General features: G+C 52.5%; 1 protein-coding gene across 2 annotated transcripts in view; it reads left to right on the top strand.

Moving 5' to 3' along the window:
• Positions 1-26,579, top strand: part of Cpne5 (copine 5) — an 84,346-nt gene that overhangs the window by 10,403 nt on the left and 47,364 nt on the right. For both annotated transcript variants that reach the window (XM_059281550.1, XM_059281549.1), the window contains exons 2-6: positions 3,266-3,306; positions 4,362-4,408; positions 22,395-22,498; positions 23,887-23,926; positions 24,108-24,184. In XM_059281550.1, the coding sequence (XP_059137533.1) occupies positions 3,266-3,306; positions 4,362-4,408; positions 22,395-22,498; positions 23,887-23,926; positions 24,108-24,184 (309 nt within the window). The remainder of the gene's footprint in view (positions 1-3,265; positions 3,307-4,361; positions 4,409-22,394; positions 22,499-23,886; positions 23,927-24,107; positions 24,185-26,579) is intronic.

Here is a 26,579-nt window from a genome sequence, read left to right as displayed (position 1 = left end):
CCAGGTAATGTACACTGAGCAGCCCTGGACTATACTGAGCCCCGTTTTATAAATGGGGAAACTGAGGCATGAGTTAGCCAAGTCACCCGTGCAGAGCTGGGATGCAATGCAGTTGTCTGTCGGTAGCTAAGGAGGAGTATGAAGGTACTCCGAGTGTCGCCCTGACCAGCCCTTGCTGTCCCGTTCTGGTTCGGGTTTGTTTTAAATACAGGGTTTCCCTCTGTGGCCCAGGATTGCCTCCAATTTGTGGAAGTCTTCCTGCCTCGGCTCCCCACATGCTGGGATTTCCAACGTCCATCACCACACCGGGTTTGTATGGTGCTGGGGAGCAGACCCCGAGCTTTGTGTCTGCTCGGCAGACACTCCACCCGCTGGGCCACATCCTCAGCCCCTGGCCACTTCTTTCGGTCTTCCTGGGCATTCCAGCTGCACCCTGCTGACTCAGGACCTGGTGGAGTGAGACAGAGGCTGGCCCCTTCCCTGGAGGGGCCCAGAGCAGTGTGTGGGGCAGCAGTACCCGTCATCGACTCTTTGGCCATGCTGTGCCGAGTCTTCTGGGCCGTGGAAAGTTGGGGGAGGGGACCAGGTGGTGGGTCCAGGTTCAGGAGCGCAGCATCAAGACAGGAATCCTCGGGAAGTACGGTAAGAAGGTCAGCAGCATGGAGGACTGAGGGCTGTGTTGTCTTTGGGGGCTGGCCACCAGGGTGGCTCTCGTCCCTGGCTTACTGAGAGTCCGAAGTGATTGGGACAGGGAGCCGCCAGCGCCAGGAGCCGCGTGCTGGTTGTCTGTTTAGTGTAGTGCTGTTGGTTGAACCGGGCCTTGTGCATGCCAGGCAGGCACTGTACTACCGAGCTCCATCCACAAGCTGGACCCCGATTCTCAGTCTCACTGTGTGCCTGTGGCCCAGCCACGAGGTGGACGGCTGCGTTTACTGACCCTCCTGCCTCTGTCTCTGTCTCCCTCTCCCCGCCTCTCCCCTAGGCCGAAACCTAGGGGCTTCTGTTTTTCTCACTAGCCTAGAAATGACTCAACCTGAGCCCCACACCCAAACTTGGATGAGACTCAGACCTTGGAGGAGTCTGTTCGAGCTCTGTCCCCTCAGCCTGTAGGAGGCTGTCACCAGGGAGGGTGGAGGCCGGCCGCGTATTCCCTAGCTATTGCTGTCTTTGGCTGCACTCTCCTCTCCCTGGCACCAGGACTTTCTGCCGCTGTCTGGAAGGGAGCAGGTAGTGAGCATGGAGGACAGCCCCTGTGTCCTAGAGCTCCAGGGCCTTTGGGGGGCGGGGTGAGGCCCCTAGGACAGAAAAGATGGATCCTTGACCCACTGGAGACAGTCTGCACTGGGCTACATAGATTCCTGATGGAAGCTGTGGAGGGACATTTATAGGACATGGTTCCCCAGCCTCAACTACAACCTTTCGGCTGGGGCAACACCCACCCAGTGCTGACCTCATGGCATTCGGGAACCTGAGCTGCACTCACTGGGTTACAAACCTAATGCCCTACAGCCGGTGGGGGTGGGTGGGTGGGATGGGGTGTGGGGGTGGGTGGGAGGGAGCTGGTGCTGCAGGCAGCACCACTCAGCGACCTTGGTCCCTGTCCCTCAACCAGCCAACTCCTCCTCCAGCCCAAGTCTTGGATCCATGAGTGAGCTGTTTGAAGCGGAGTCTCATGTAGCCCAGGCTAGCCTCAAACTCACTGTGTAGCTGAGGATGACTTTGAACTCCGGATCCTCCTGCCTCTACATCCTGAGTGCTGGGATTAGAGGCTTGCTTTGCCCTGTGCCCTAGGCTGGTCTTGAACTCCGGATCCTCCTGCCTCAGCCTCCCAAGTACTTGAATTATAGATGTGGGTTACTACACACAACTTCAGCTCTGGTCTTGACCTTAGAAGGATCTTGTTCAAGTAAGTCTGTGTCGCCTTTGAGGAGTCATTCATTAATTCCTCAGTATATACCTTTGAGGAGTCATTCATTAATTCTTCTGTATGCTCTGAAGGAGGGAATCAGCAGACTGTGATAAGCATCCTGGGAGACCAGAGGCTAAATACTTTCTGGTGGGTCATAGTTATTATTCATTCATTCATTCATTTTCTTATTTTTGAGTGACAGAAGTGATAGGAAATGCTGTTTTACCTTTATCACAGTGGCTGCACTTTAAACTACGAGCCCCGGGCCACTAATGCTGTAGCTGGGGGGGAAGGGGTGTATTCTGTTCCCCCAGACAATGGCTCTGTTGCTGCCGCTAAAATAGTTCTAACTAAATCTCTATCATCCTAATAAAACTCGAGATTCAAAGGCTAGGGTGAAAACCTGCGAGCCCAGAGAGGTAGAGGAGCAACTGGCCAAACTTTCTTTGCTGGCATCCTGGAAGCCCGGCCCTTCCACAGTGCCCCAACTAAAATAACCCACGCTAAGCTCCTCCCTGCTACTTCCGGTCAACCAGTTGCTGACCCCGCCTCTCTGAGCTCAGGTTAATTTTATTTAATGAACGCAAATGCAACACATCTTTATGTAGTTAAAGGCACCACAAACAAATGTAACTCGCCTTCACATAGTAACATTCCACAGCATAAACAAACATAACAGGACTGTGCCCAGTGAAAGTAATATTCCACAACAAGGCAATGTCTGAGAAGGACGAGACTGACTGAGATCTGACTCATGGGAAGCACCAGGGTCCAGGGCACCGTGGTGGTAGCATCTGAAGAAGCTGTGACTATGACATGGTTGGGGAAACACTTCGAATCGTAGGAAGGTGGAGACTGGAGCGGCGGCGTCAGGGCCTCCCAGCATCTGGGTTTTCCTTTTTTCTTCCTTCCTTCCTTCCTTCCTTCCTTCCTTCCTTCCTTCCTCTCTTTCTCTCTTTCTTTCTTTATTTCTGTCTTTCTTTCCTTCCTTTCCTTTCCTTCCCTTTCCTTCCCTTTCCTTCCCTTCCCTTCCCTCCCTCCCTCCTTCCTTCCTTCCTTTTCTTACAGTTGCATGTAGCCCAGGCTATTCTAATTCACTATATTGCCCCAGGCTGGCCTTGAACTCCTTAGTCTCCTGTCTGTCTCCTTTACCTGGGTGCTGAGGTGACAGGCATGTGGCACCCTGTGTGGTTCCTGGCATTTAATGAAATTAATCAAGTGTGCTAAGGGGCCTGTCTCCCCTTCCCACTGTGTCTGAGACCAGGCTGGAGGCCGTCTCCAGGCTCAGCACCCGGTGTAGGCCCTGACACTTGTCCCCTCCATCCCTGCTAATTTCTCCTTTCTCCCCTCTTTCAGGAACCTCTTGGACAAAGACATGTTTTCCAAGTCTGACCCACGTAAGTCCCACCCTGATAGCCACAGTCATCCCAGTGACACAGTGGCCTGGTGAATGGTGACAGCAGCCACCAGCAGCTCGCGCTGAGTGCTGGAGCTGGGCAGGCATGGGGGCTGGGGAGTGCTGCACCGGAGGTGTCTGAAGAAGAACTGGGGTGTTGGTCCCACTCTGCCTCCGTACTTGTGAGGTCTCAGCACCTCAGAGCAGCTTGGGAAGTGTTAGGGTGTTTGGGACAAAAAGGCCTCTGTCCCTGTGGGAACTGGTACATTTTTGTTGACTGTGGTCTGGGGGAATGAGCATGGGTTTGGGAGTGCTGGGCTCTAGTCCTGAGCAGGGCTGGCCATGAGCATGACCTTGGATGGGTCTTTGGCTCTGCAGAACCTGTTTCCCCATCAGTAAAGAGGATGTGGTGACAGTCACAGGCTCTGAAAGGACACAGTGTTTCAGGTGCCGTCCTCGCCACACCTGCCACTCAGCCCTCCGTCATGCCCACCTGTCCACCCTCCTCACACCCAGGACCCTTTCTATGACTGACAACCCTTGAGTTCCCTCCTAAAAGTCATGCTGAGGTCCCAGGCCTCTTTGCCAAGCCAATTGCCAAGTGATATTGTGGGGAGAGAGACCCGTTGTGGAACTGGAGGTGTAACTCAGTGGCAGGGCGCTTGTCCACAGATCTGGGGCCAATCTCACTACCACAAAAACACCAGAGCAGGCCAGGTGTGGTGGTGCACCCCTTTAATCCCAGTACTCCGGAGGCAGAGGCAGGTAGAGCTCTGTGAGTTCAAGGGCAGCCTGATCTACAGAGAGAGTTCCAGGACATCCATGGCTGTTACACAGAGAAACCCTGTCTCGGGGGAAAAACAAACAAACAAAAAAAATGAGCAACTGTGGTCAAGGCTTGGAGGCCAGGTGACCCTCACTCACCAAGACCCCCGTTGCCTCGGCAGGCGCCCACCCTTTCCCCAGACCCAACAGAACAATCCAGGCTGAGGCTCTTGACCCTCCACCTTCCTCTTGGCCTGAGATAGTAACCATGTTTTTTCCTCTCTTCTCCAGTGTGTGTCATGTACACTCAAGGGATGGAGAACAAGCAATGGAGGGAGGTAGGTGCCCCCCTTTCCCGCCTCAGAGTGGTCCCTCTGCAGCTACTCCACCCGTAGTACCCAAGGCAGAGCAGCCTGTGCCTGTCCTTGGTAGCCCCGGCCCGAGGGAGATGTGACTGTGTGAGCTGCTTTGTGTAACTGAGACAACAGCTTAAAGAAAGATGAATTTTGGCTGACATTTCGGAGAGTCTAGCTATGGTTGCTTGGCCCCACGCACTTGATTGGGGGAGCATGTGGTAGGGGAAGCTGTTCACCTCGTGGAAGACAGGAAGCAGAGGATGGAGGAAATGCCCCGGAAGGATAGAGCACCCAGGGACATGGCCTCACTAACTCCTTACTCCAGCCCCACCGCCTAATCATTCCATAGAAAATCTGAATGCAGGGGATTAAACTACTCATTAACAAGGAAAAAAAAATCCATTCATTAGAGCAGAGCCTTCATGATCTAATAATCTCTGGAAACTCCCTCCCACATGTATATAGAAATGAGTTTTAAGCCATTTGTGGTGGCGCACACCTTTAATCCCAGCACTCGGGAGACAGAGGCAGGAGGATCTCTGTGAGTTTGAGTCCAGCCTGGTCTACAGAGCGAGTTTCATGACAGCCAGAGCTACACAGACTACAGAGGAGGAGGAGGAGGAGGAGGAGGAGGAGGAGGAGGAGGAGGAGGAAGAGGAAGAAATGTGCTCTGCTAATCACCTACATGTTTCTCAATCCAGTTAAGCTGACAGCATTAATAACTGAAAATCTACCCCTAACCCCCAAAAGGCTCACATCGGTCTCATAATACAAAATGCATTTAGTTCATTCTTCATGGTCTCTGTATTCTTAACAGTCCCATCAGGAGATTCGAGGCAACTCTTAGCTGTAAACTTCTGGGGGGCGGGGAACACACAAGCTACACATTTCCAAGATACCGTGGCCCCGAGTACACATTCCCATTTCAAAATGGAGGAATGAGAGAACAGCATAAAAGGACCAGACCAAAGCAAGACCACCAGAGCCACCCAGCAGAGCAAACACCGGATCCTGTAGCTCCGTGCCTGTGAATACACTGGGGTCGTGATGTGCACCCTAACACTACACCCTCCTGGTCCACAGCTCCAAACATGCTTCTTTTCTGGCCATACTCTGCTTTTCACGTCTGTCTGCTTCTTGCTTCTAGTCCCCACTGTAAGCTTGGCTAGAAGCAGCCAGCCATGTCCATGCCAGAGTCCGGAGGCAGTGCTGTCCTGACGTCTCCTCCATCAGATTAGCGAGTTGATTACTTTTAAACCCAGCTGTACCAGGCTTTCTTTTAGGCCACCAACCAGCTCCCAAATCATGACAAGGAGACTTAATAGTTCTGAATGCTTGACCTAACTTAGGCCCGTTTCTGGCTAGCCTGTTTCTCTTTGTCTACCTTTTGCCTTAGGGTTTTTGTTGTTGTTGTTGTTGTTTTTTAAACTTTTCTTTCCTTCTGTATATCTTACTTTCACTGCTTCTCATGTCTGTCTTTCTCTGTCTTTCTGTCTGGCGGCTGCCTGGCTTCTTGCCTCTGGAGTGTCCCTCTCTCCCTCCCTCATTCTCTCCTCTTGGTCCCACCCTCTCCCTAGATTTATCCTATTTATTCTCTCTGCCTGCCAGCCCGTCCTGCCTACCTTTCTTGCCTAGCTATGGGCCGTTCAGCTTTTTATTAGACCAATCAGGTGCCTTAGGCAGGCAAGGTGAAACAAATGTAACACATCTTTACATAATTAAACACACATCTTTATGTTGTTAAACAAATGCAGCATAAACAAATGTAACACACCTTCACATAGTTAAAGTAACATTCTGTAGCATAAACAAATGTAACACAGCTACACAGAGAAACTCTGTCTCCAAAAAAAAAAAAACCCAATAAATAAATATAAAAAAACTTTTGAGAACACTCTAGCCCCAAAGGGCATGCCCTCCAGTGACCTCTTCCTCCAGCCAGGACCCACATCCCACAGTTCTACCTCCTATTAATACTCTATTAAAGTTTGAATCCATCAGTGGATTAAACCATTTAATTACACCTCTAGAAACGACCTCACAGGCATCCAGGGCTGTGCTTCTCTGCTCTCCTAGGCTCCTCTTAATCCAACCAAGATGACAAAATTGGTCATCACATTGGTTCTGTTCTCAAGGACCCCCAGTGTGAGGAGACATAACCTGTCTTCAGGGACACCCCAGACACAAAGGGAAGATTCCAGGTTCACATTGCTCCCCTTGGTGTATGGTGCAGGGCTCCCCAGCAGACTCCCATGTTTCTGGCTAATGTGAGCATAGCTTCAGTGCAGGGATTCCCTGCTCAGAAATCTTTCCCAGTTCTCCTCTGCTTGATCCAGATGCCTCCATCTCCTCCCACGCAGCCGCTGGAAGGGGCCTGCTGAAAGCTGGTCACACTCTATCCTTTCTGTGCCCAGAGCTGTCCAGTGGCTGCAAGAAGGCCAGACTCTGGGCCTTCCAGGGTCCCCCAGGCCCACTTATTCTGACATCTTTAACTGGATGGCTGACCTCACCTCCTATTACCTGTTCCCTGCGTCTCCCTACCACCCTGTCCAGCACACATGGAGCTCCTCCTGCTTCAGGACCTTTGCATACGCTACCCAGCCATGCTCTTTTCTTACACCCCTGTGGCCCTCCATGATTTCTTCAGATCCTGACACCAGTGCCACCCATCATAAGGTCTTCTCTTCTCAGTGAGGGTCTCAATCTCCCCCATACATGTCACATACCCCCTTTTTGTCTCTTTATCACTTTTTTTTTTTTTTTTTTGGTTTTTTCGAGACAGGGTTTCTCTGTGTAGCTTTGCGCCTTTCCTGGGACTCACTTGGTAGTCCAGGCTGGCCTCGAACTCACAGAGATCCACCTGGCTCTGCCTCCCGAGTGCTGGGATTAAAGGCGTGCGCCACCACCGCCCGGCCTCTTTATCACTTTTTACGGTCAATGAGACTCTGGAGTCAATATTTACCTTGTCACATGTCACGGGCAGGGAATTCCCAAGCTCTTCACCTACTGTTCCATTTTGAGCACCCAGAGCAGTGCCCAGCACACAGTAGGCACTCCATAAATGGTTGCTAATGGAAGGAACAGCTTAGGAATGGGATTCGGACCTGTTCAGGAAGATAAGAAATGGCGTCTGCTGTCTTTTCCCCACGTTGGCCTCCTTGCCCCTCACTGAGCTCAGCGGAGAAGGACGAGCTGGGGGAACCTGATGGTGGAGACTAGTGGTCCTCCTGACTCTTGAAAGGACAGGGCCGAAGTGAGGGGTGGAAGGAAGAATTGTTTTCTTCTAGGGTGGGAACATGCAGTTTCTTTGGCTTGTTGCTGAAGCTGGCTTCCTGTGACTGTCCAGGCGGCTGAAGGTCAAGCCTGCTCCTTCTGCTGTTTAAATGAATGAACAGGACAGGAAAGGGTTGGGTGAGGCTGTGGCCTTCGTGATCTTGGCATCTCCTCATCCTCCTCCCCATCAGCTCCTGGGAGGGAGGTATGGGGACTTCCGCATAGACTGCTCGGTGTCCCCTAACATGCCCCTCAGGAAAGGTCCATAGTGAAGCTGGAAAGAGCAGGACTTCGTGGAAGCAAAGGGCGGAGGGTGTGGATTGGATCTGAGAAATGGAACTCCTTCCACGGAGGCTGTGTCGATGTGACTTCACTCTCTAAGGCTTGACACCAATCGAAGCACAAACCAGATTGCTAGGGAACCGTCTAGGCTGTTTCAGTGGACTAATTACTTCGGAGGCCTTTGGCCGAGCTTCCAGACTTGAGCACCAGGAACACCTCCATGGCTTGGTGATTCATTAGAGCCAGTCTGGAAGGACCTCTTCAGAAGGGCACTGCCCGGAGGACTGTTAATTACATTCTATAATTGAAAATAGTCTCTGTTAGGTCCAGGGCCTCCAATTGTCCAAGCTTCTTGGTTACACCCCCAACCTTGGCCAGAAACACACATGTAGGGCAAGGCATGGACACACCTGAGCTTTGCTCGGGGTTCCAGGTCTTGATGGAGGTGGCATCTGGATTGAATTCCGCACACAGAGATGAGGATATGGCCTGCAATGGGAAACGAGACGTCAGCGGTAAAGATCCATGGTGCTTTACACATGGCACTCACCACAGTACATCACCTGAGTTCAGGTCTCGCTGGTGGCTCGCTCCATTAGTCAACATTTGTAGTGCATAGTGTATGTGAGATGCCAGCCGCGTACCAAGGGGTAGGGAAGCAGGAAAGACGCGGGAACGGTAGAGCAGGTGCGAGTGGACATCTGGATGCTTGCAGCGTGTGGTGTGGGTGTGTGTTTCTGGAGTTCAAGGCTAGCCCCTTCTACGCAGCGAGTTTCCAGGACAGCCAGGGCTACATCATAGAGAGACCCTGTCTCAAAAAACAAACGAAAAAGATTATGTTGATTTGGGTTCGGTGGCATGTGTCGTGATGTGCTCATGGAGGTCAGATGGCTTCCACCGTGTGGGTCCCGTTCCTCGAATCCTGCTTAGACTTGTGGCAGGCTCCTTTACCGGATGAGCCGTCTCACTGGCCCTATGTGGATTTTCTACAATTCTTTTAAAATTACGGTTATTTGTTCTTATGTGTGTGTGGTATGTACAAAATGGTACTTGTGGAAGTCAGAGGGCTAACTATGAATTGATTCTCCCTTTCACCGTGTAGATATCAGGGATCGAACTTAGGTGGTCAGGCTTGGTGGAAGCGCCTTTATCCACTGAGCCCAGTATTTGGATGTTTTTAGACACCATGAGACACCATGCTTGGTTGGCCCCCCGACAGGCATGTGGCGAGAGTGCACAGCGGAGCAAAACCTCTTACATCTAAACACAGAGGAAGAGACTGGGGTCCCACAGCCCCCTTCCTGAAGAACCTCCAGTGACATAACCTCCCAATAGGCCCCATCTCCCGACGGTCCCACCCCCTCCAGCAGCACCGCCCTGGAGACACATGGGCTTAGGGGACATCAAGATTTGATCTATAACAGTGAGTTTAAGGGGGACAGGGACAGATGGTGACTCCCAAGAACCGCAGTGGTTGGAAGCTGTGACTCTTCCAGGCCAGGCTGTGTTAAGGGGTGGTTTTTAGGGCCCCAGGGGGGGACTGCTAGCCAGAAACAGGAACCTCATGGGGGACACAGTCAACTCAGGCCACCTCACTCTTTCTGCCTTCTAGTCCATGTCCCATTTGGGGCACCTATGCCATCTGCTTGGCCCACCCACGTCCTCAGCCACAGAGCTGTGTGGACAAAGGTGACCATAGAACCCGAGGGGCCCCGAAACGGCCCAGCACAGAGCCCAGGCAGACGGCATGTGGGGCAGGAGGCTTCGCCATGTAAGCAGCTTCCATTGACGGCAGCTCTTGTCTGTCAATCTCAGGGTGGCTGGGGTCTTCAGATCTGGATGCAGGATGGGAGGGTCCCTCGGGATCAGAGGGGATGATCTACTAATAAAGGGTGGTCAGGACTAACAGCAGAGCCTTGGGGTGAGGGTAGGAGAGCGCAGCCCCAGGGCCCAACCTGGGACCCAGGCTTCTAGCTTTTTCTAGAGAAAGAAAGATGTGCTTGAACATCTGGGGGTGTCAGAGCCCTGCTTGCTAGGTATGCTGTGTGACTCCACAGTGGAAAACCCCATACCCATCACTGCCCTCAGAAGGGGGAGGCCCTTTCCAGTAGGCAGAGGCCAGCTTGGTCACCACGGCACCCACAGTTCATTGCCCCGAGGGGACAAGCCTTCTCTTTACCAGAACGTTGGATGTGAGCTGAGCCTACTGAGGCCAGGCGAGTCAAGGGTGGAGCCTCATCTTGAACCTGCCCACCAACAGCCTGTCCTGGGAAGGAGGAGGCTGTGCTCCCGGCCCCTGCCTGTCAGCTCTTAGCTGATTGTAACCATTTGGGTCATTTTTATGCCTTCTGAGAAAGCCCCATCTTCTCAGCACCTAAATCTGTCACCACGTTTTATGAAAATTGACTCTAAGATGTAATTTTAGCCTAGGAAATCGAGCGCTGTCTGCATCAAGCCCTTCCTGGGCCTCCTGCGTGTCCTCAGGTGGCCAGTGGGGCAGAGTCTCAGAACGGATCATTTGAGAAGACATGCATCCCAGGGCCCATGAACTTAAAAGTGGTGGGGGTGAGGTGGGGGGGTCCTGCCCCCCTCCTCACCAGCTGGCTGTCCAAGCTGAGGTCCCCATGGAAAGGAAAAGATAGGAAGCAAAGCCTCGGGTGACCTGATCACCCCCATACCACCTGCAGGGCATGCATCCTAGGCCACAGCCACTCACAGCTTCCACCAGAACGCTACTCAGTGAGCAATCTCAGACCATTAACATCTTAACACCAGCCGGAAATGGGGCTCATGGAAATACTCAGACGGATCTTCCTGGGGCTGCTAGACATGTGCCTTCACGTGGCCGTGCTGCCACGTGGATCGTGGATCGTAGTGGGCACCAATTTAGTCTGTGGAAGCTGCTGTAACAAAAATGCCATAGACGGTGTCCTAATTTTGTTTGTTTCTGTGATAAAATACCCTGACAAAAAGCAACTTAGAAGAGGGGTGGTGGTGGCAAACACCTTTAATCCCAGCACTCAGGAGGCAGAGGCAGGCGGGTCTCTGTGAGTTCGAAGCCAGCCTGGTCTACAGAGCAAGTTTCTGAACAGCCAGGGCTAAACAAAGAAACCATCTTGAAAAGCCAAAGAGAGAGAGAGAGAGAGAGAGAGAGAGAGAGAACGAACAATTTAGGTAGGAAGGGTTGGTTTGAGCTCTCAGATTCCAGTTCGTCACTGCAGGGGAGGTCCCAGGAGCAGGAACTTCACACAGCTGGTCATGTCCCATCCACAGTGAAGAGCAGAGAGAAATGAATGCATGTGTGCTCGGTGCCCGCCAAGTTCTGTCCTCATACGGTCCAGGCCCTTTGCAACAGGTGTTTCCGCTTCCTTCGTATTGAGTTTGGAAGCGCCTGTGTCTCTCACCAGAGTTCCCGCAGCTCAGAGTCAGTGATGAGGATTTTTTTAACCTGACCATGTGATTTTATGTCCATCACGTGTGCCTTGCTGGAGTCCATCTTTGAATGGAGCGATGATGTATGACAGGCTGTTTCCCCAGTCCTGAGTAAGCCACGGTCACTGTCCATGTGGGTGACGAGGAGTTGAGTGGGAGGGAATGTTGTGACTCCTCCAAAGACACCTTTTCCCACTTGGACTCTAGTGGGCCTTTGGGTCCTAGACACTCCATAACGTTGTTAAACCCATCCCATGGTTTTCATTTAGTCATGAGTCACAGCCAAATGCCTTGTGAGAGGAGGCCCTGAATTTGATGTTGGAACCCTGGGTTCTTAGCTCCAGTATTCTGATACCTGACTGAGTCATTTACCTTGCTGGAGTCTCAGTTTATCTATCTCTAAAATGGGCTTAGGAGACCTAGGAAATGAAAAGGGCTGGAGAGATGACTCAGGGTGTGTTTTGTCCTTCTGGAGGATCCAAGTTGAATCCCCAAAACCCACAGTTGGATGGCTCACAACAACCTATAACTGTAGCCTCAGTATATCTGACCTCCTCTTCTGGTCTCCATGGGTACCGACACACATGTGCACATATCCCACACACACACACACATACACACGCACACGCAAGCACGCTCATAAAATAACATAAGGCCATGATTCTGGTAGGCCCTGAAATAGCTGATGTGTGCCATTGCCCAGGGTGGGCACCATTGCCAGCGTGGGCACCTGGCACTGTGACAGGAGTGGCCACCCACAGAGGCCCTGTCAACTAAACCAAGTTGGGTGACACAAGTTAAATCCCATGTGGTGCCATGCGTGGGTATGGGGAGGAGTTGCAGGTGGAGGGGACAGGAAGTGCAAAGGACCCGTGGTAGGGATCCCGTCTGGAGCCACAGGGGCTGGTCCTCACTGAAGCTGTGCGGACTGTGGGAGGAGTTCAGGGGTGGGACGCAGTGGGATTAGTAGCTGTATGAGTGCTTCTGGTGAGGGAGGAACACGGTTTGGAGTGTCAGCTCTGGCCATGGCCCGCAGTAGGCTGCAGAGGGGGGCAGGTGTTGCCGGCGAGCGTCTGTGCGTAGTCTTATGAATATGCCTTTAAACCCTCGAGGCCGGTGCGCTGGCTCAGTGGGGAGAAGTGTCTGCACCAGCCTGACACCCCGAGTTCCATTCTGGGACCAGCATGGTAGAAGGAAACGACCAACTTCTGCAGTTATTATTAAATAACAAACACTATTAAATAATAATTGGATAATAAACAATAATCCTAATTGTTTAATAATTAAATTAATTACAAATAAAATTATTTATTTAATTAATAATCTTAAATATCGTTAAATAATAAATTATTAAATATCTGACCTCTACATGCACCATGGCACACACACCCCTTCACACACCAAATACGTGAATGTAATAATTAGAAAACCTGCTTTGGCCTGACAAGGCGCTGTCACGGATGTCCCTTCACACCCTGTCCTTGCCACTTGCCTTGGTTTTTGTCATTAGTGAAATGGGATCCTGGTGCCAGCTCCCTTAGCCTTTGGATTAAATGACAGGATCCATGGTATAGTGCCTGTTTGTCCTCAGTCCTGTGTCCTCAGACAGGCAGAGAAGGGCTCTATCTCTTTTCTTCCCCTTAAACAGGGACACCTGACATGTCTGCCACTGCTCATGCTCCAGAGCATGTGTGCACGCGCACACACACACACCCCCGCCACGCATGCTCCCTAGCAGCCCCGTCTCTACCCCCTTGGCCCTCACTGCCCTGGAGGAGGAAACATGAGGCACACTGGGTACTTGTTCCACCCAGCAATTTGGCTAGACTGTGAACTGTTCTGAGCCCAGATCCCTGCCCAGGCCACTGAGTTTCAAAGTGGGTTTTTCTGCCCCCCTGTGAAGGTGTGTGGGCGGACTCCTGCCCTTCCTTCAACCTGAGGCGGCCATGATTTCTGAGTGGTATCCAAGCTCTTATCTGCAGAAGGGAGTTTGTGTTTCCTGTAGCCTGGAGGTTCTAGGCCCCATCTCCTGGTGAGCCTCTGTCCTCTGTGGTGTTAGCCTCCAGCTGTGACAGAGTTGTTGCGAGTGTGGTTCCAAAGTCAGATCCCAAACCAGCTTCCACCTGCCTACCTGGGAGAACTCGGGCAGGTCCTTGGCTCACAAGCTGTTTTGAGGATTAGATGAGTTCATTCATGGAAGGTTCTCGGCGTGCACACACAGCCGACAGTGGTTCTTCAGCTGAGGGAGAAGCCTGGGCTCCGTCCAGGAGGGACGCTGATAGCACCCTTGCCCACGTGGGAATTCGGGGTGAGCTAGAGGACAGTGGTCCTGGGCTTGCTTGTCCCCACCTGTTTCCACAGCCTGATGAGGCCGAGGAGGGTGGAACAGCGTGGGAGGGGCTGGTTTACTGGTGGCTTGGCAGTCAAGTTCATTGGCAAATGGCTGTTCCCCGAGGGAGCTGGGACCGTTTAACAGATTATGTGGAACAATGGCTAATTAGGAGCTGAGGTGGTTTTTTTGGGCAGGAAGTCTTTCATTAGAAGCAGCTTAGAAATCGCATCCTTAGCTAGGCACCTTCTCGATCCTGCTCCAGAGGTGGGAAGGCCTTGAGCCTGGGTCTCCTCATCCAGGCAGGTATCCCAATCACACTCCTCCCACTCCACCCCTGTACCACCCCCCCACACCCCTGCATCCCCCCCTCACTCCCACCCTGTCCTCCACACCTTGATGCCCAAACAGAACAGGATACTGTGAGGGAGGCACTGAGCCCCAGCACACCACGACTTCTTCTGTTGGGGGTGAGGGAATGTTCTCTGGGAACATTCTAGACTCAAAATGGTGCAGGCCTGGGACAGAACCAGATCCTCCTGTCCCTCCATCCCTCCAGGTGGTTGGACACACAGCCGGGCCCAGCTCCCAGCCTGGGAAAGCACCCCTTCCCTTTCCTACTCTCTGAGGCAGATATGGCTCTTGGCCTCTAATTTTAATCCTGGTGAACGTGATTCATGATCGGCCAGGGCTTTCGAATCCCCAATTTGGGAGCCATCAGTACTCAACGAAAATTGCAGGGGAGCTGGATGGAGAGCAGCTTGGGATGGAGGATACAGTCTGTCAGCTCCTGGCCTCCTTTCCCCCTGGGGAGGTGGGGGGGCTCCACAGCTGGGGGGATGTATCAGAAGCTCCATCCCAGCTGCAGTTTGTGAAAGGTAAGTGCTGCCTCTTGTGTGTGTGTGTGTGTGTGTGTGTGTGTGTGTGGGTGGGTGGGTGTGGGTGGGTAGGTGGGGGGTGATTTAGTGCTCTTCAGGCTTGCAGAGAGCCCCCCACTCCTTACTGGGTTTGCCTTGGGGAGCCCCCAGGGAGGGGAAGGGCCTGGTTCCTTCAGCCCGCTCCTGTCAGAAAAGGCCTCTCAGTGGCTCCCAGCGCAGGTGAGCCCTGGGTATGGAGGACAGGCTTCTGAGGAACAGAAACTGCAGAGGAAAGAAAAGCCAGGTGATCAGACCGGAGGACAACTGGGGAGAAGGTGCAGGGCAGGGTCATGGGCGACACTCACTTCCTTCGGGTGACGGCCTTGCAGTCATTTACAGAGGATGCCTAAGTCCCAGGAGTCTTCTGTAAGTCACCCATGCCTCCATAATATAGGCACACAAAAGGAAACTGAGGCAGAGAGAGGTGAAGAGACTTAGCCAGGGTCACACAGGCCCCAGACTCTGTGCTGTGAATGGCTTCCCTGTACTGTGGCCATGGGATCTGCGTTCACAGGCAGAATTGATGGTCCTCGGAGCTCCTCCGTGCATGGTATTGTTCTGTTTAAGAACCCCCCCCGGAAAAAAACCGTGGCTCTCCTCCCCAGGAGATGCAGGTGTGAACCCACAGACTCCTGCACTCAGCTGCAGGGTCCCAGACCCACTCAGAGCCAGCAGAGGGGCCTCGGCCTCCGACACCGAGTGAACCACCTCCCTTTCCCACGGGCCCTTGCTCCAGCACTCATGTGGATGGGGCCAGCAGAGTCACGTCCCACAAAGTTGGGGAGGCTGGTCCCTCGTTGTCCCCATGGAAGCCCTTAGATGAGACAGTAGCACTGAGAACCTCTTCCAGAGGATTGTCAAAGGCGGTGCAAGCAAGGGCCACTCGCTTTTCTTTTTCTTTTCTTTTTTGAGACGTGCACTCACAATGTAGTCCTGGCTGTCCTGGAACTCTGTGTAGACTAGACTGGCCTCAGACTCACAGAGATCCACCCGTGTCTGCCTCCTGAGTGCTGCCAGGATTAAAGGCGTGCGCCACTATGCCCAGGCCCCCATTTCTTAAGAAACTGATCACGTTTACTTACGTGGGAAGGGAGTGCATACGCCGTAGGGAGCTTGTGGAGGTCACAGGACAACTTTAAGGAGTCAGTTCTCTTTTATCCCGTGGGTCCTGGGAATCGAACTCGGGTCCTCAGGCTCAGTAGCAAGCGCCTTTCCCAGCTAGCCATTTCCAGGGCCTTTGTCCATTTTTTAGGTAACACAAATGTTACACAGTGGAGTCGAACAGAACGGAGTGAGGATCAGGGGCTGCTCTTGTAATCGAGTGGGCTGGAGACTGTGTTTGGGAGAGAGAAAACCCGTGTTGGCGTCCTCGCAGGAGGGAGCTCTCCTCTGACGTCGTCTTCATAAGGGGTTTCTTTCAAAGGCATGGGTGTGATTGAAGATGTGTTGTGCTGGGACAAGCAGTGGGGAGCTGTCTCCAGCCCAAGCCTGTGGGGACAGTGAGGGCACTCCTCTACATGGATAGAGGTGGAGGCGTGCCTTGCAGGGACTGAGAAGCACCCTCCTAGTGCCTGTCTGCCCGTGTTTCCCAGGGTCTTCCATAGCCAAACCCAGCGGGTAGCAGCCACAGGACAGCCTGCAGCCTCTCCGTCAGGCCAGGCCATTGTCCTGATGGGCCGGTCCCTTCGGGCCTCACTGGGGAATCAAGCATTAAAGGAGGCCTTGCTTGGCTGACCGGAGTTCGCACACCCTGCTCCGACATGTTCTGGGGACACTTGAGCATGGGGACTCATCTGTCCCCAGAAATGCCAATTCTTCTGTATGGCAGAGCTCCTGGGAACCACTTAATTCAGTCCCTGAAGAAGTTTCAAGGTTTGCCTCTCTTTGAGGGTCTCAGTGGACTGGATGATCTGCAGTTAATGCCACTTAATTGATGTTCGCAGAGCTTAGTCATCAGAACCCTTGGGAGCGGCTTCCTCGAAAAGCCTCGCTGGGTTTGTTGCTAGGGACGAAGCCTTTCCGAGGGCAGATGTGCTCATTTCCAGGCTCCTTCTGGTGTGTGCTTTTTATTCTTTTCCCCCAGAGGAGGTGTCCCAGTCCTGAGGTCAGGGAGCCCCCTACCCCACTCCTGTTCGTTGCTCATCCAGCTCGGAGAGCCCGGGAAGGTTCTAAAAGTCTCCTGCATCTATTCCATGAGCTGGTTCCCTGGCTTCCTACAGCCTTGGTTCATTCGGACCCCTGTGCTTGCCTGGGGCTTGCTTGGGGTTCAGGGTGTTCATGCTACACAAGAGTCCTCCTCCCTGGTCCTCCGAGCTCAGAGCTTAGACCAAGCAGTGGTGCAGAATGAACTAGAAGGATGCACGAGCAATTCTGAGAAAGTGTCCCGGCTCTAGACTCCGGATAGTAAGGGGCCTGCGCCCCACCCCCACCCCCACCCCCACCCCTGGCTCCCCCATGATGGGATGCTCACAGCAGTTAGAATGCCGGCAGTCTCTGGCTCACGCTTCAACTCCTCAAGGCCATTCTGCCTGGAGAACTCTGCAGTTCTCTGTGAAACACAGCACCCAGGTGGACCCCCACCCTTACCGCCATCAGTTTCTGCCTTCATTAGCAGGAGTATACGTGGAGACCCCGGTGGCCTCTTAGATTTTTACAATCTGGATTTCAGCACACATGCCCCTCTCTGTTATTAGCCCAACTAATGAAAGCCATAAAGCTTCCTTCACAGGCCCCTGGCTGTTGATTTCACAGTTGTGATGTGCATATGTTAATTACATCTGAGTCCTAGAAATCCTTCAAGCCCCTCCATGTTCCAGGGGCCTTCGGAGCCCCCTCCCATCCTGTTTCCAGGGGAACCCCATCTCCTCCTCCAGCAGTGAGCGGTCTCCAGGGAATCCCCCCTTGTCAAAGCTTCAAGTGCCGTTTTTTCAAAGCAGCCGCTGTCATCTTCCCTGATGGGGTAGGGGGTGTTCCGTGGGGGCTGGGTTGGGGCTGTGCTGGGGAAGGGGGTATCTGCCAGCCCTGCTGGGAGGATGCTTCAGCCTAGAGGTGTTGAAAGGGCACTTCCCCGAAGGGAGTCTGGGCTTGCCAGAGAATTCTCTAAAACCTGAGTATTTACCTGCCAGCCTCCTGCGAGGAAGCCATTAGGAGAAATATTCCTTTTGTCTGAAGACAGGAGGTTTACATGGAAAGGGCAGGAGCATGCAGGAAATCCTTTGCAGCGGGTGCCATCTTTGAGGTGGTTGTGGAGTTTAGAGGAGAGATAGGAGTCCAGTTTTGTTGGACCTGCAGTGCCCCGCTGCCACCCCCGCCTGCTTGCGCACAGCAGGGCCGTCCACAGTGCTTGGAAAACAAACCTCCTCGTCTGATTACCGTCAGTTCACACGGCTCCCGGCAGTGGGACGAAGTAAAAAATATAATGGGCTTTGCAGTTCCTTGCTGTGTGGCCGTGGGCAGGTTACTTAACCTTGCTGATTTGTTTCTGCGCTTGTAAAACGGGTAATAACCCTCAGAATTTTTACAAGAATTAAATGAGATAGCTTAATTATCCACTTGATCTATGGGACGTTCAGCAGAGGCTCTGTAAATGTTAGTTTTTTCCCTCCCTTGCGCAGTCCTCAGTCATTAGTAGCTCTCAACCCCCTCCGCCTCGTTAGCAGAGTCTAGAGACCCTCCCAGATGCACAGTTGTTTGGGTCCCACACACTTTGACTTAATTGTCCTGTGTCAGGGCTGAGCATGGTTTTTTGTTTGGTTGTTTTTTTTTAAGCACCTGATAAAACATGATTTAAAAAAAAAAATCTGACTCTGACACAGAATGAAATGAGCACAGGCCAAAAATCCGTTTAGTTTGTCACACCCCATGAGACAGTGAAAACAGCACAGTGATTCTGAAATGAGCGTATGGGTAGTTTAGGGGTGTCCACGCAGGCCGGGCAGGAGCCGATCTTGCGCTGTGTTCCCCACGCTCAGCTGGCTTGTCTAGGTCAGCTGGCTCTAACCAGTTGCACTGGGTAAAGAGCTCACCTGCCTGTTGCTCACTTGCAGAGTAGCTCAGAACAGACACTGAAAGGGATGAATGAGGTCCTGTGCTGGAGCTCTGGGTCCTGCATAGGACCTCTGGGTCCTGCATAGGAGCTCTGGGTCCTGCATTGGAGCTCTGGGTCCTGGGCTGGAGCTCTGGGTCCTGGGCTGGAGCTCTGGGTCCTGCATTGGAGCTCTGTGTTCTGGGCTGGAGCTCTGGGTCCTACTCTGGAGCTCTGGGTCCTGCATAGGAGCTCTGTGTCCTGGGCTGGATCTCTGTGTCCTGGGCTGGATCTTTGGGTCCTGGGCTGGAGCTCTGGGTCCTGCATTTGGAGCTCTGGGTCCTGGGCTGGAGCTCTGGGTCCTGCATTGGAGCTCTGTGTTCTAGGCTGGAGCTCTGGGTCCTGGACTGGAGCTCTGGGTCCTGGGCTGGAGTTTTGGGTCCTGCTCTGGAGCTCTGGGTCCTACACGGGAGCTCTGTGTTTCATTCTGTTCTTTGTATAAGTGTTTGTGAGTGTATGCATTATGTGTGCCTGTGAACATGTGCAGAGGCCAGAAGAGGGCATTGGATGACCTCCTCTGTCAGTATCCACCTATTTATTCCTTTGAGGCAGGGTCTCTCCCGGAATCTGGAGCTTGTTTTCTTAGCTAGGCTAAAAGCCAGCAAGCCACAGCAGATCTTCCTACTTCTGCCCTACCTTGGATCTGGGCTTTACAGGCATATTTGTTATGCCCAGCTTCTTGTTATATGGATGCTGGGATCTGACCTCTGACCTCAGGATTGTATAGCAAGTGCTCTTACCACAGAGCCATCTCTCTACCCACCCTCACCTACACCCACATATACTGTGTTCTTGTTTTTTGTTTTAAAGACAGCATTGTAAAGACGATAGTGTGGGCTACCCTCAGGCTCATTATGTAGTTAAAGATAGCTTTGGACTTCTGATTCCCCGTTTCCACCTCCTGAGTGCTAGGATTCCAAGTGTGCACCATCACACCCAGGCTTGGGGTGCTTTTAGTTGCTGTGACTGCACCATGTCATAGATATCTATTCAATGACTCTGAGTGCAATAGAGAAGTCTTCAGGTATGGCATTCATGATCTGCTCCTGTAGCTCACTACTAAGTGCCATGCCTGCCTATGCTAAGGTCTCAAAAGCTGTTTAGAGCCTGGGTGTGGCTCTTGGCTCCCTGGTAGAGCACTTGCCTAGCATGGGCAAGGCCCTGGGCTGACTGACCCACAGCTCTGCAAAAGCAAGCAACCTTTGCGCAATACAGAGCAGGCTTGAATAAGGTTGGGAATGTGCGGGAGACAGATCAGTCTCCATCCTCTGATGGGACCTCACAGCTCCTGAGGAGGCTGAGGCTCTACTACACTCATCCAGCTCCTCATTGGCCACTCCAGTGTGTCTGCAATGAGCCAGTCTTAGTGTGGGTCTCATCTCCCCATAATACCTGTGGGTATCATGTACCATGTGGGTCTCATCTCCCCATAATACCTGTGGGTATCATGTACCATGTGGGTCTCATCTCCCCATAATACCTGTGGGTATCATGTACCATGTGGGTCTCATCTCCCCATAATACCTGTGGGTATCATGTACCATGTGGGTCTCATCTCCCCATAATACCTGTGGGTATCATGTACCATGTGGGTCTCATCTCCCCATAATACCTGTGGGTATCATGTACCATGTGGGTCTCATCTCCTTATAATAACCGTGGGTATCATGTACCATGTGGGTCTCATCTCCCCATAATACCTGTGGGTATTATGTACCATGTGGGTCTCATCTCCCCTTAATACCTGTGGCACCACATGGCCTAGAACTCACAAGCCTGGCTTGTGCCTTCAGGTCAGCAAGTCTTGGCTGGGTGGTCCTAGACAAATGACTTGGCTTCTCTGGGCTTCCACGTTCTCTTCTCTAAGATGGGGAAGCCTGCCACAAGGCATTGCATAGGACTAGGGCACAGAATGTTCAGAGGGGTCCTCCGGGGACCTGTGTGTGCTCACGGTCCTGTCAGGTAGAGAGAAACTCCATGAGTAATTTCCAGGCAATGCATGGGGATGGTGACTGGGGAGCCGTGCCCTCAAGCCTCAGGAATCAGCCTATGTGGAGGAGCCAATAGGAAATGAGAAAGCATGAGGCTGGCAGAGGAGGTGGGGCCAGGAGAGGGGGTGTGAAGCTGGGATTGGCAGGGCCAAGATGGGAAGGCCCTGAATCTCCAGTAGCTGCTAGCTTTATGAAAGTGAGCAAGCAAGACAGAGCAGAAGGCACCTCCAAGATGGAAGCCCTGTGGTTGATAGCACAGTCTCTCGAAGGACATCTTGTACTTTGTGTACCTCCTGCCTATCAGAAGGGTGTCGCTAAGCACACACCTGTAATCCCAGCATTTAGGGCAGAGGCAAGTGTGTCAGGAATCCAACGCCATCCGGGGCTACACCCTGAGCCCCTGTCTCAAAAGAAGAAACAGGAATGTGTGTTGGGTCCAGCCCACACTCCAAGTGTGGCAGTAGAGGGGGCTGGATCCTCTAGGAGGCTACCTCCCACCACGGAGTCTCGTGTGACGACTGGTGGGGTGTCACATATGCACACATCTGACCCAGGTAGTCCTCAAGCTGGGAGGTGGAGGCAGGAGCTCAAGGTGGATCGTCAGCTACTTAGAGAATTGGAGGCTAACCTGGGGTACATGAAACCATGTCACACACACACTGAAAAAGTACACCCCTAATCGTGGAATCAGAGATGACAGTGGTGATAGGGGTTGGGTGGCTCAGAGAAGTAAACCTTTGGGGTGGGTTATCTAGAAGGTTCCCAAGAGGAGGTGGTGTCAGCACTGGGCCTTGAGGGATTGGAGGACCTGTGTGCTGACTAGTTTTATGTCAACCTGACACAAGATATTGTTGTCAGAGAAGAAGGAGCCTCCGTTGAGAAAAGGCTTCCTTAAGATCCAGCTGCAGGCGAGCCTGTAGGGCATTTTCTTAATTAGTGATTTATGGGGGAGGAGGGCCCAGCCCATGGTGGGTGGTGCCATCTATCAGCTGGTGGTCCTGGGTTCTATAAGAAAGCAGGCTGGGAGCTGGGTGATGGTAGCCCACACCTTTAATCCCAGCACTCAGGAGGCAGAGGCAGAGGCAGGTGAATCTCTGAGTTTGAGGCCAGCCTGGTCTACAGAGCAAGTTCTAGGACTGCCAGGGCTACACAGAGAAACCCTGTCTCAAACAAACAAACAAACAAACAAACAAACAAACAAAAAGCAGGTTGGGCAAGTCATGGGGAGCAGGCCAGTGAGCAGCACCTCTCTATGGCCTTTGCATCAGCTCCTGCCTCCAGGTTCCAGCCCTGCTTGAGTTCCTGTCTTGACTTCCTTCCACTGTGATGTGGAAGTGTAACCCGAAAACACCCTTTCCTCCTCAAGCTGTTTTGGTCATGGGTTTCATCCCAGCAATGGTCACCCTAACTAGGACAGCCTGCCCGGTGGTGAAGGGAGTCCAGGCAAAGGGCACGGCATGGGCTAAGGGTGGAGCACACAGGGCCCCTCAGGTATGACACCACTCCAAGAGCTTCCAGGAGCTCATACCTGGGGAGGGAGGAGGGGGAGTGGAGAGAGGTATCCCTGCTTGCAGGAGGCAGCATCCAGAGCCTGCAGCCCAGTGCCCAGGGACTGGAGCCACACTGTCCCCGTCAGTCACACCAGCTCCTTCTCTTGCAGTTTGGACGCACCGAGGTCATCGATAACACGCTCAACCCAGACTTTGTGCGCAAGTTCATTGTGGATTACTTCTTTGAGGAGAAGCAGAACCTCCGTTTTGACCTGTGAGTGGAAGGTGGGGGCTCATGCTGGAGTGGCAAGGGAGTGGGGATGAGGTCTGTGGGACTCGGGCCTGGGGTGACAGGGTAGAGGTGGAGAAGCAGGGAATATTCTGGGAGATCAGGAAGATAAAAGTGACAGGCAAAATCTACCTCCTGTCTTACTAGGGTGTGGAAAAGGAGGTGCCAGATCTTATCCAGAAGTTATCACTTAAGTGTGAGTGTGTGTGTGTGTGTGTGTGTGTGTGTGTGTGTGTGTGTGTGTGTGGTCGGGAGTGGGTGAGGTGCCTGACTCTGGGGGGCATCCATGGATGAGGTTCAGGCCTCTACCTATGTGACTTTTGCTCCCTGGCATCCAAGGTACCTGGTGGGTGGCCTCTCCCCACATTGGGGTGTGCATCTAGTCTCTCTGCAGAGGTCAGGGGACAAGTAGGTCTCTGGTGTCTGCATGTCCACCAGAAAGAAGGACAGGGCCATCAGGAGGGCTTTCCCTCTTGGTGACCAGGCAGGGAGTTTGTGTTATTTCCAGGGGCTGTGAGGGGGAAGGGTGGGCTTGCAAAGGGCAGTGTCCTGGAGAAGAATCGATAGAGTGGGAAAGAAAGGGGCTGGGGCCTGGAGGAATCTGGAAGAAGTGTGAACAAACATGGCCCGTGACAGGACAGAGAAGTTTGGTGACAGTCTGGAGAGGCAAGATGCTCCAGACAGTGAGTGGTGACCCCCAGCCCTCAGTAGGGGCCTGCCTCTGAGCCTAGAGCAGGGCAGGCTGATGGAGGAAATGTGGCAAGCAGGACCCTGGGAGAGGAGGCTGCGGCCCAGCTGGCTCCAGGAGAGGGACCAGCTCAGCTGCAGGAGCAGCCGGCCTGCAGCCCACACGGGGTAGCCATGCCTCCTGTTCTTAGGAGTGACTGGGCATGGGGAAGGAGAGGGTGTGAGTACAGAGCTGCCAGGCAGACCACACTGACGCTGGCAAGGCAGACAACTGGCAGTGATGGGCAGGGTGACAGCCACCTGTGATCCAGCCGGGATACAGGGTCCACTTGTGCCATTTTCCATCCTTAGTGAGATGGAACACTTGCGCAGGGAAGTAAGTAAATCTTTTTTAAAAAATGAACTATATCTGTTCGTGTGAGTATGTGTGTGTGCCATGGCAGAGTGTCAAGGCCAAAGAACAACTTGTGAGAGTTGGCCTTCCTTCATGTGGGTCTGTGTAAATCCTGAGAGACCCATAGGACTACTCTTCAACCTGAGATCTTCCCCGAGATCAGGACAGGATGAGCCTCCAAGACTCCCAGTGATTACAGAGCACACTTGAGGAGTGGGGGGACCTGACAGCCGGGCAGGGTTAGGTGGGATGTCCCCTGTCTGCCTTTACCATTTCTCTGTGTTCCCTGTAGCTACGACGTGGACTCCAAGAGCCCGGATTTATCTAAACACGTGAGTTCCGCCCGTGACTGCCCAGCAAGCCCGGGCTGTCTCTTGAATGCCATATTCTGGCTGGGCCCTGGGCTTCCCTCGGAGAGCATGTATCTAAGGCTGCATGTTGTCACTTCAGTGGGGGAGGGGTGGCTGTGAACGTGGTGGCTGACACTGGTCTCTTCTGCCCCTGGGTATACAGGACTTCCTGGGCCAGGCCTTCTGTACCCTTGGAGAGATCGTAGGGTCCTCTGGGAGCCGCCTGGAGAAGCCTCTCACGTAAGTGTAGGAGGGTTACAGCCTGTTGGGGCGGCTCCCCCTGTGATGAGCCATCTTCTGCCCATCCTGGCTGAGAGCCTGCTGGTGTCAGAGCATCAGAGAGCCAGGGCTTTCAGAGAGGGATCCCAGGCCCTGCTCACTCTCCTATGCTTCTCACTCAGTTCATTTGGAGGGATCCAGGCTGAGTTACTAGAGCTTGTAATCCTGCGGGGAGGGACGGTGACTGAGAACTGTCTAGTCACTGTGCAACCCTGCCTCTCTAATTGTGTGAGGGAGAGACCAGAGAACACCTGGGAAGTGATGCACCTCAGGCCACTCAGCCAGGGAGAGGGAAAGCCGGAGTCGGAACCTGGGCTTGATTTGCACAGCACACTCCTCAGCTTATTTGCTGTGTGTAGGTATGTAGGTGTGTAGTGTGTAGGTGTGTAGTGTGTAGGTGTGTAGGTGTGTAGTGTGTAGGTGTGTAGTGTGTAGTGTGTAGGTGTGTAGTGTGTAGGTGTGTAGTGTGTAGGTGTGTAGGTGTGTAGTGTGTAGGTGTGTAGGTGTGTAGTGTGTAGGTGTGTAGGTATGTAGTGTGTAGGTGTGTAGGTGTAGACCTGAGCTGGGAGCTAAGAACAGGCTGGAGCTGGGGGGGGCACTTCTCACCTTCCGGGCTCTGATAGTCTGCGGAACTGGATAGAGCTCTTAGGGAGAGCTGTCACTCTGAGCGGCCTCTGGGATGGGGAGTCTCCAGGATTCCCACCGTGCAGCTCTGGACGGCTCCTTATTATTCCTGAGGAAGCCCTAGGGATAGGGCCCAGGCAGGGGCAGGCAGGAGAGAGGGGGTTCAGACTAAGCTGAGCGTGAACCCCTCACTTGCTTCTGCCTGGTTTATGTCCTCACACTGTGGCTCGTAAGTGTAGTGTGTGTCTATGTAAGTGTGTGTGTGTCTAAGTATGTATATGTGAGTGTGTATGCATGTGTGTGTGTGTGTCTAAGTATGTATATGTAAGTGTGTATGCATGTGTGTGTATGTGAGTGTGTGTGTGTGTGTGTGTGTGTGTGTGTGTGTGTGTGTGTAGGGAGTAGACTCCCCTAGACCCTTGCCTGTAAACTCCTCAGTAACTACATGGTAGCACCAGAACCCCAAGAATGGTTTCTTTTTCCCTTCAAAAGTCCCATCTCTGGGTTTCCAAAACATCATAGTAGCTATCATTTATTGAGATCAGGGGAAAAACTCAGGTTTGGAGGCTCTGGAGCTTAAAGAATCAGGGGCATTTAAAAAAAAAATATATATATATATAAAAAACACAAGAAGATGGGGAGACAGCTCTGTGGGAAAAGCATGAAGAGCAGATCCCAGCACCCGGGCTTGGCAGCCTGTGACTCCAGCCTTGGGAGGCACAGACAGCGTTCTTGGCTGGCTGGCTGGCTGAACTGCAAAGCTCTGGGCTCAACTGTGAGCTGCTGCCTTGGTTTATAAGGTGGAAAATGATGGAGGAAAGATTAGCCTCTGGACACACACACACACATGTCCACACACACACACACATACACACACACATACACACACACACACACATCCACACGCACATAGGATACAAATTCACATTTGCTAGACAGTCCCCAACATATCTTTAACTGATTCTTTAAGAACAACAGCATGGCCGGGCGGTGGTGGCGCACGCCTTTAATCCCAGCACTCGGGAGGCAGAGCCAGGAGGATCTCTGTGACTTCAAGGCCAGCCTGGGCTACCAAGCAAGTTCCAGGAAAGGCGCAAAGCTACACAGAGAAACCCTGTCTCGACAAAACCAAAAAAATAAAAAAAAACCAACAGCATGGAGTGGGCTGAGACGGCCCAGCAGTTAAGAGCACTCGCTGCTCTTGCAGACCTGACCCACATCAGGCAGGTCACAGTTACCTGTCACTCCAGCTCCAGGGGATCCAAAGTCCTCTTCTAGACTCCAGGCACCTGCGTGCATACACATAGGCACACATACATGTAAACAAAAATAAGACAAATCTTAAAAAACAAACAGAATTTAGATCTCATGTGTCCTCGGAGGCTCGAGAGAAGCAGAGACGTATAAAGCTGACCCTTTTTCTTTCATTCATTTAGGTTTTTCACAAAAACAGCAAAGATTTAATTTAGAATTTTAGGGGGTTTTTTGGTGGTTGTTTTTTAGGTTTTGCATGTGGGTCTTTTTTTTTTTTTTTTTTTTTTTTTTTGAGACAGGGTCTTTCTGTGTAGCACTAGCTAGCCTGGAACTCACTATGTAGACAAGGATGAATTATAAATTTAAAGAGGCCCCCAAATTTTATCAGTTTACAAGACTGGAAAGATGACTCATGAGTTAAGAACACTTACTATAGGGCTGGAGAGATGGCTCAGCAGTTAAGAGCACTGGCTGCTCT

The sequence above is a fragment of the Peromyscus eremicus genome, chromosome 16_21 (genome assembly GCF_949786415.1).
Source record: "Peromyscus eremicus chromosome 16_21, PerEre_H2_v1, whole genome shotgun sequence".
In the NCBI taxonomy this organism is placed as follows: Eukaryota; Metazoa; Chordata; class Mammalia; order Rodentia; family Cricetidae; genus Peromyscus; species Peromyscus eremicus.
The sequence above is the reverse complement of the archived record's forward strand: the minus strand, read 5'-3'. Positions and strand labels throughout refer to the sequence as shown.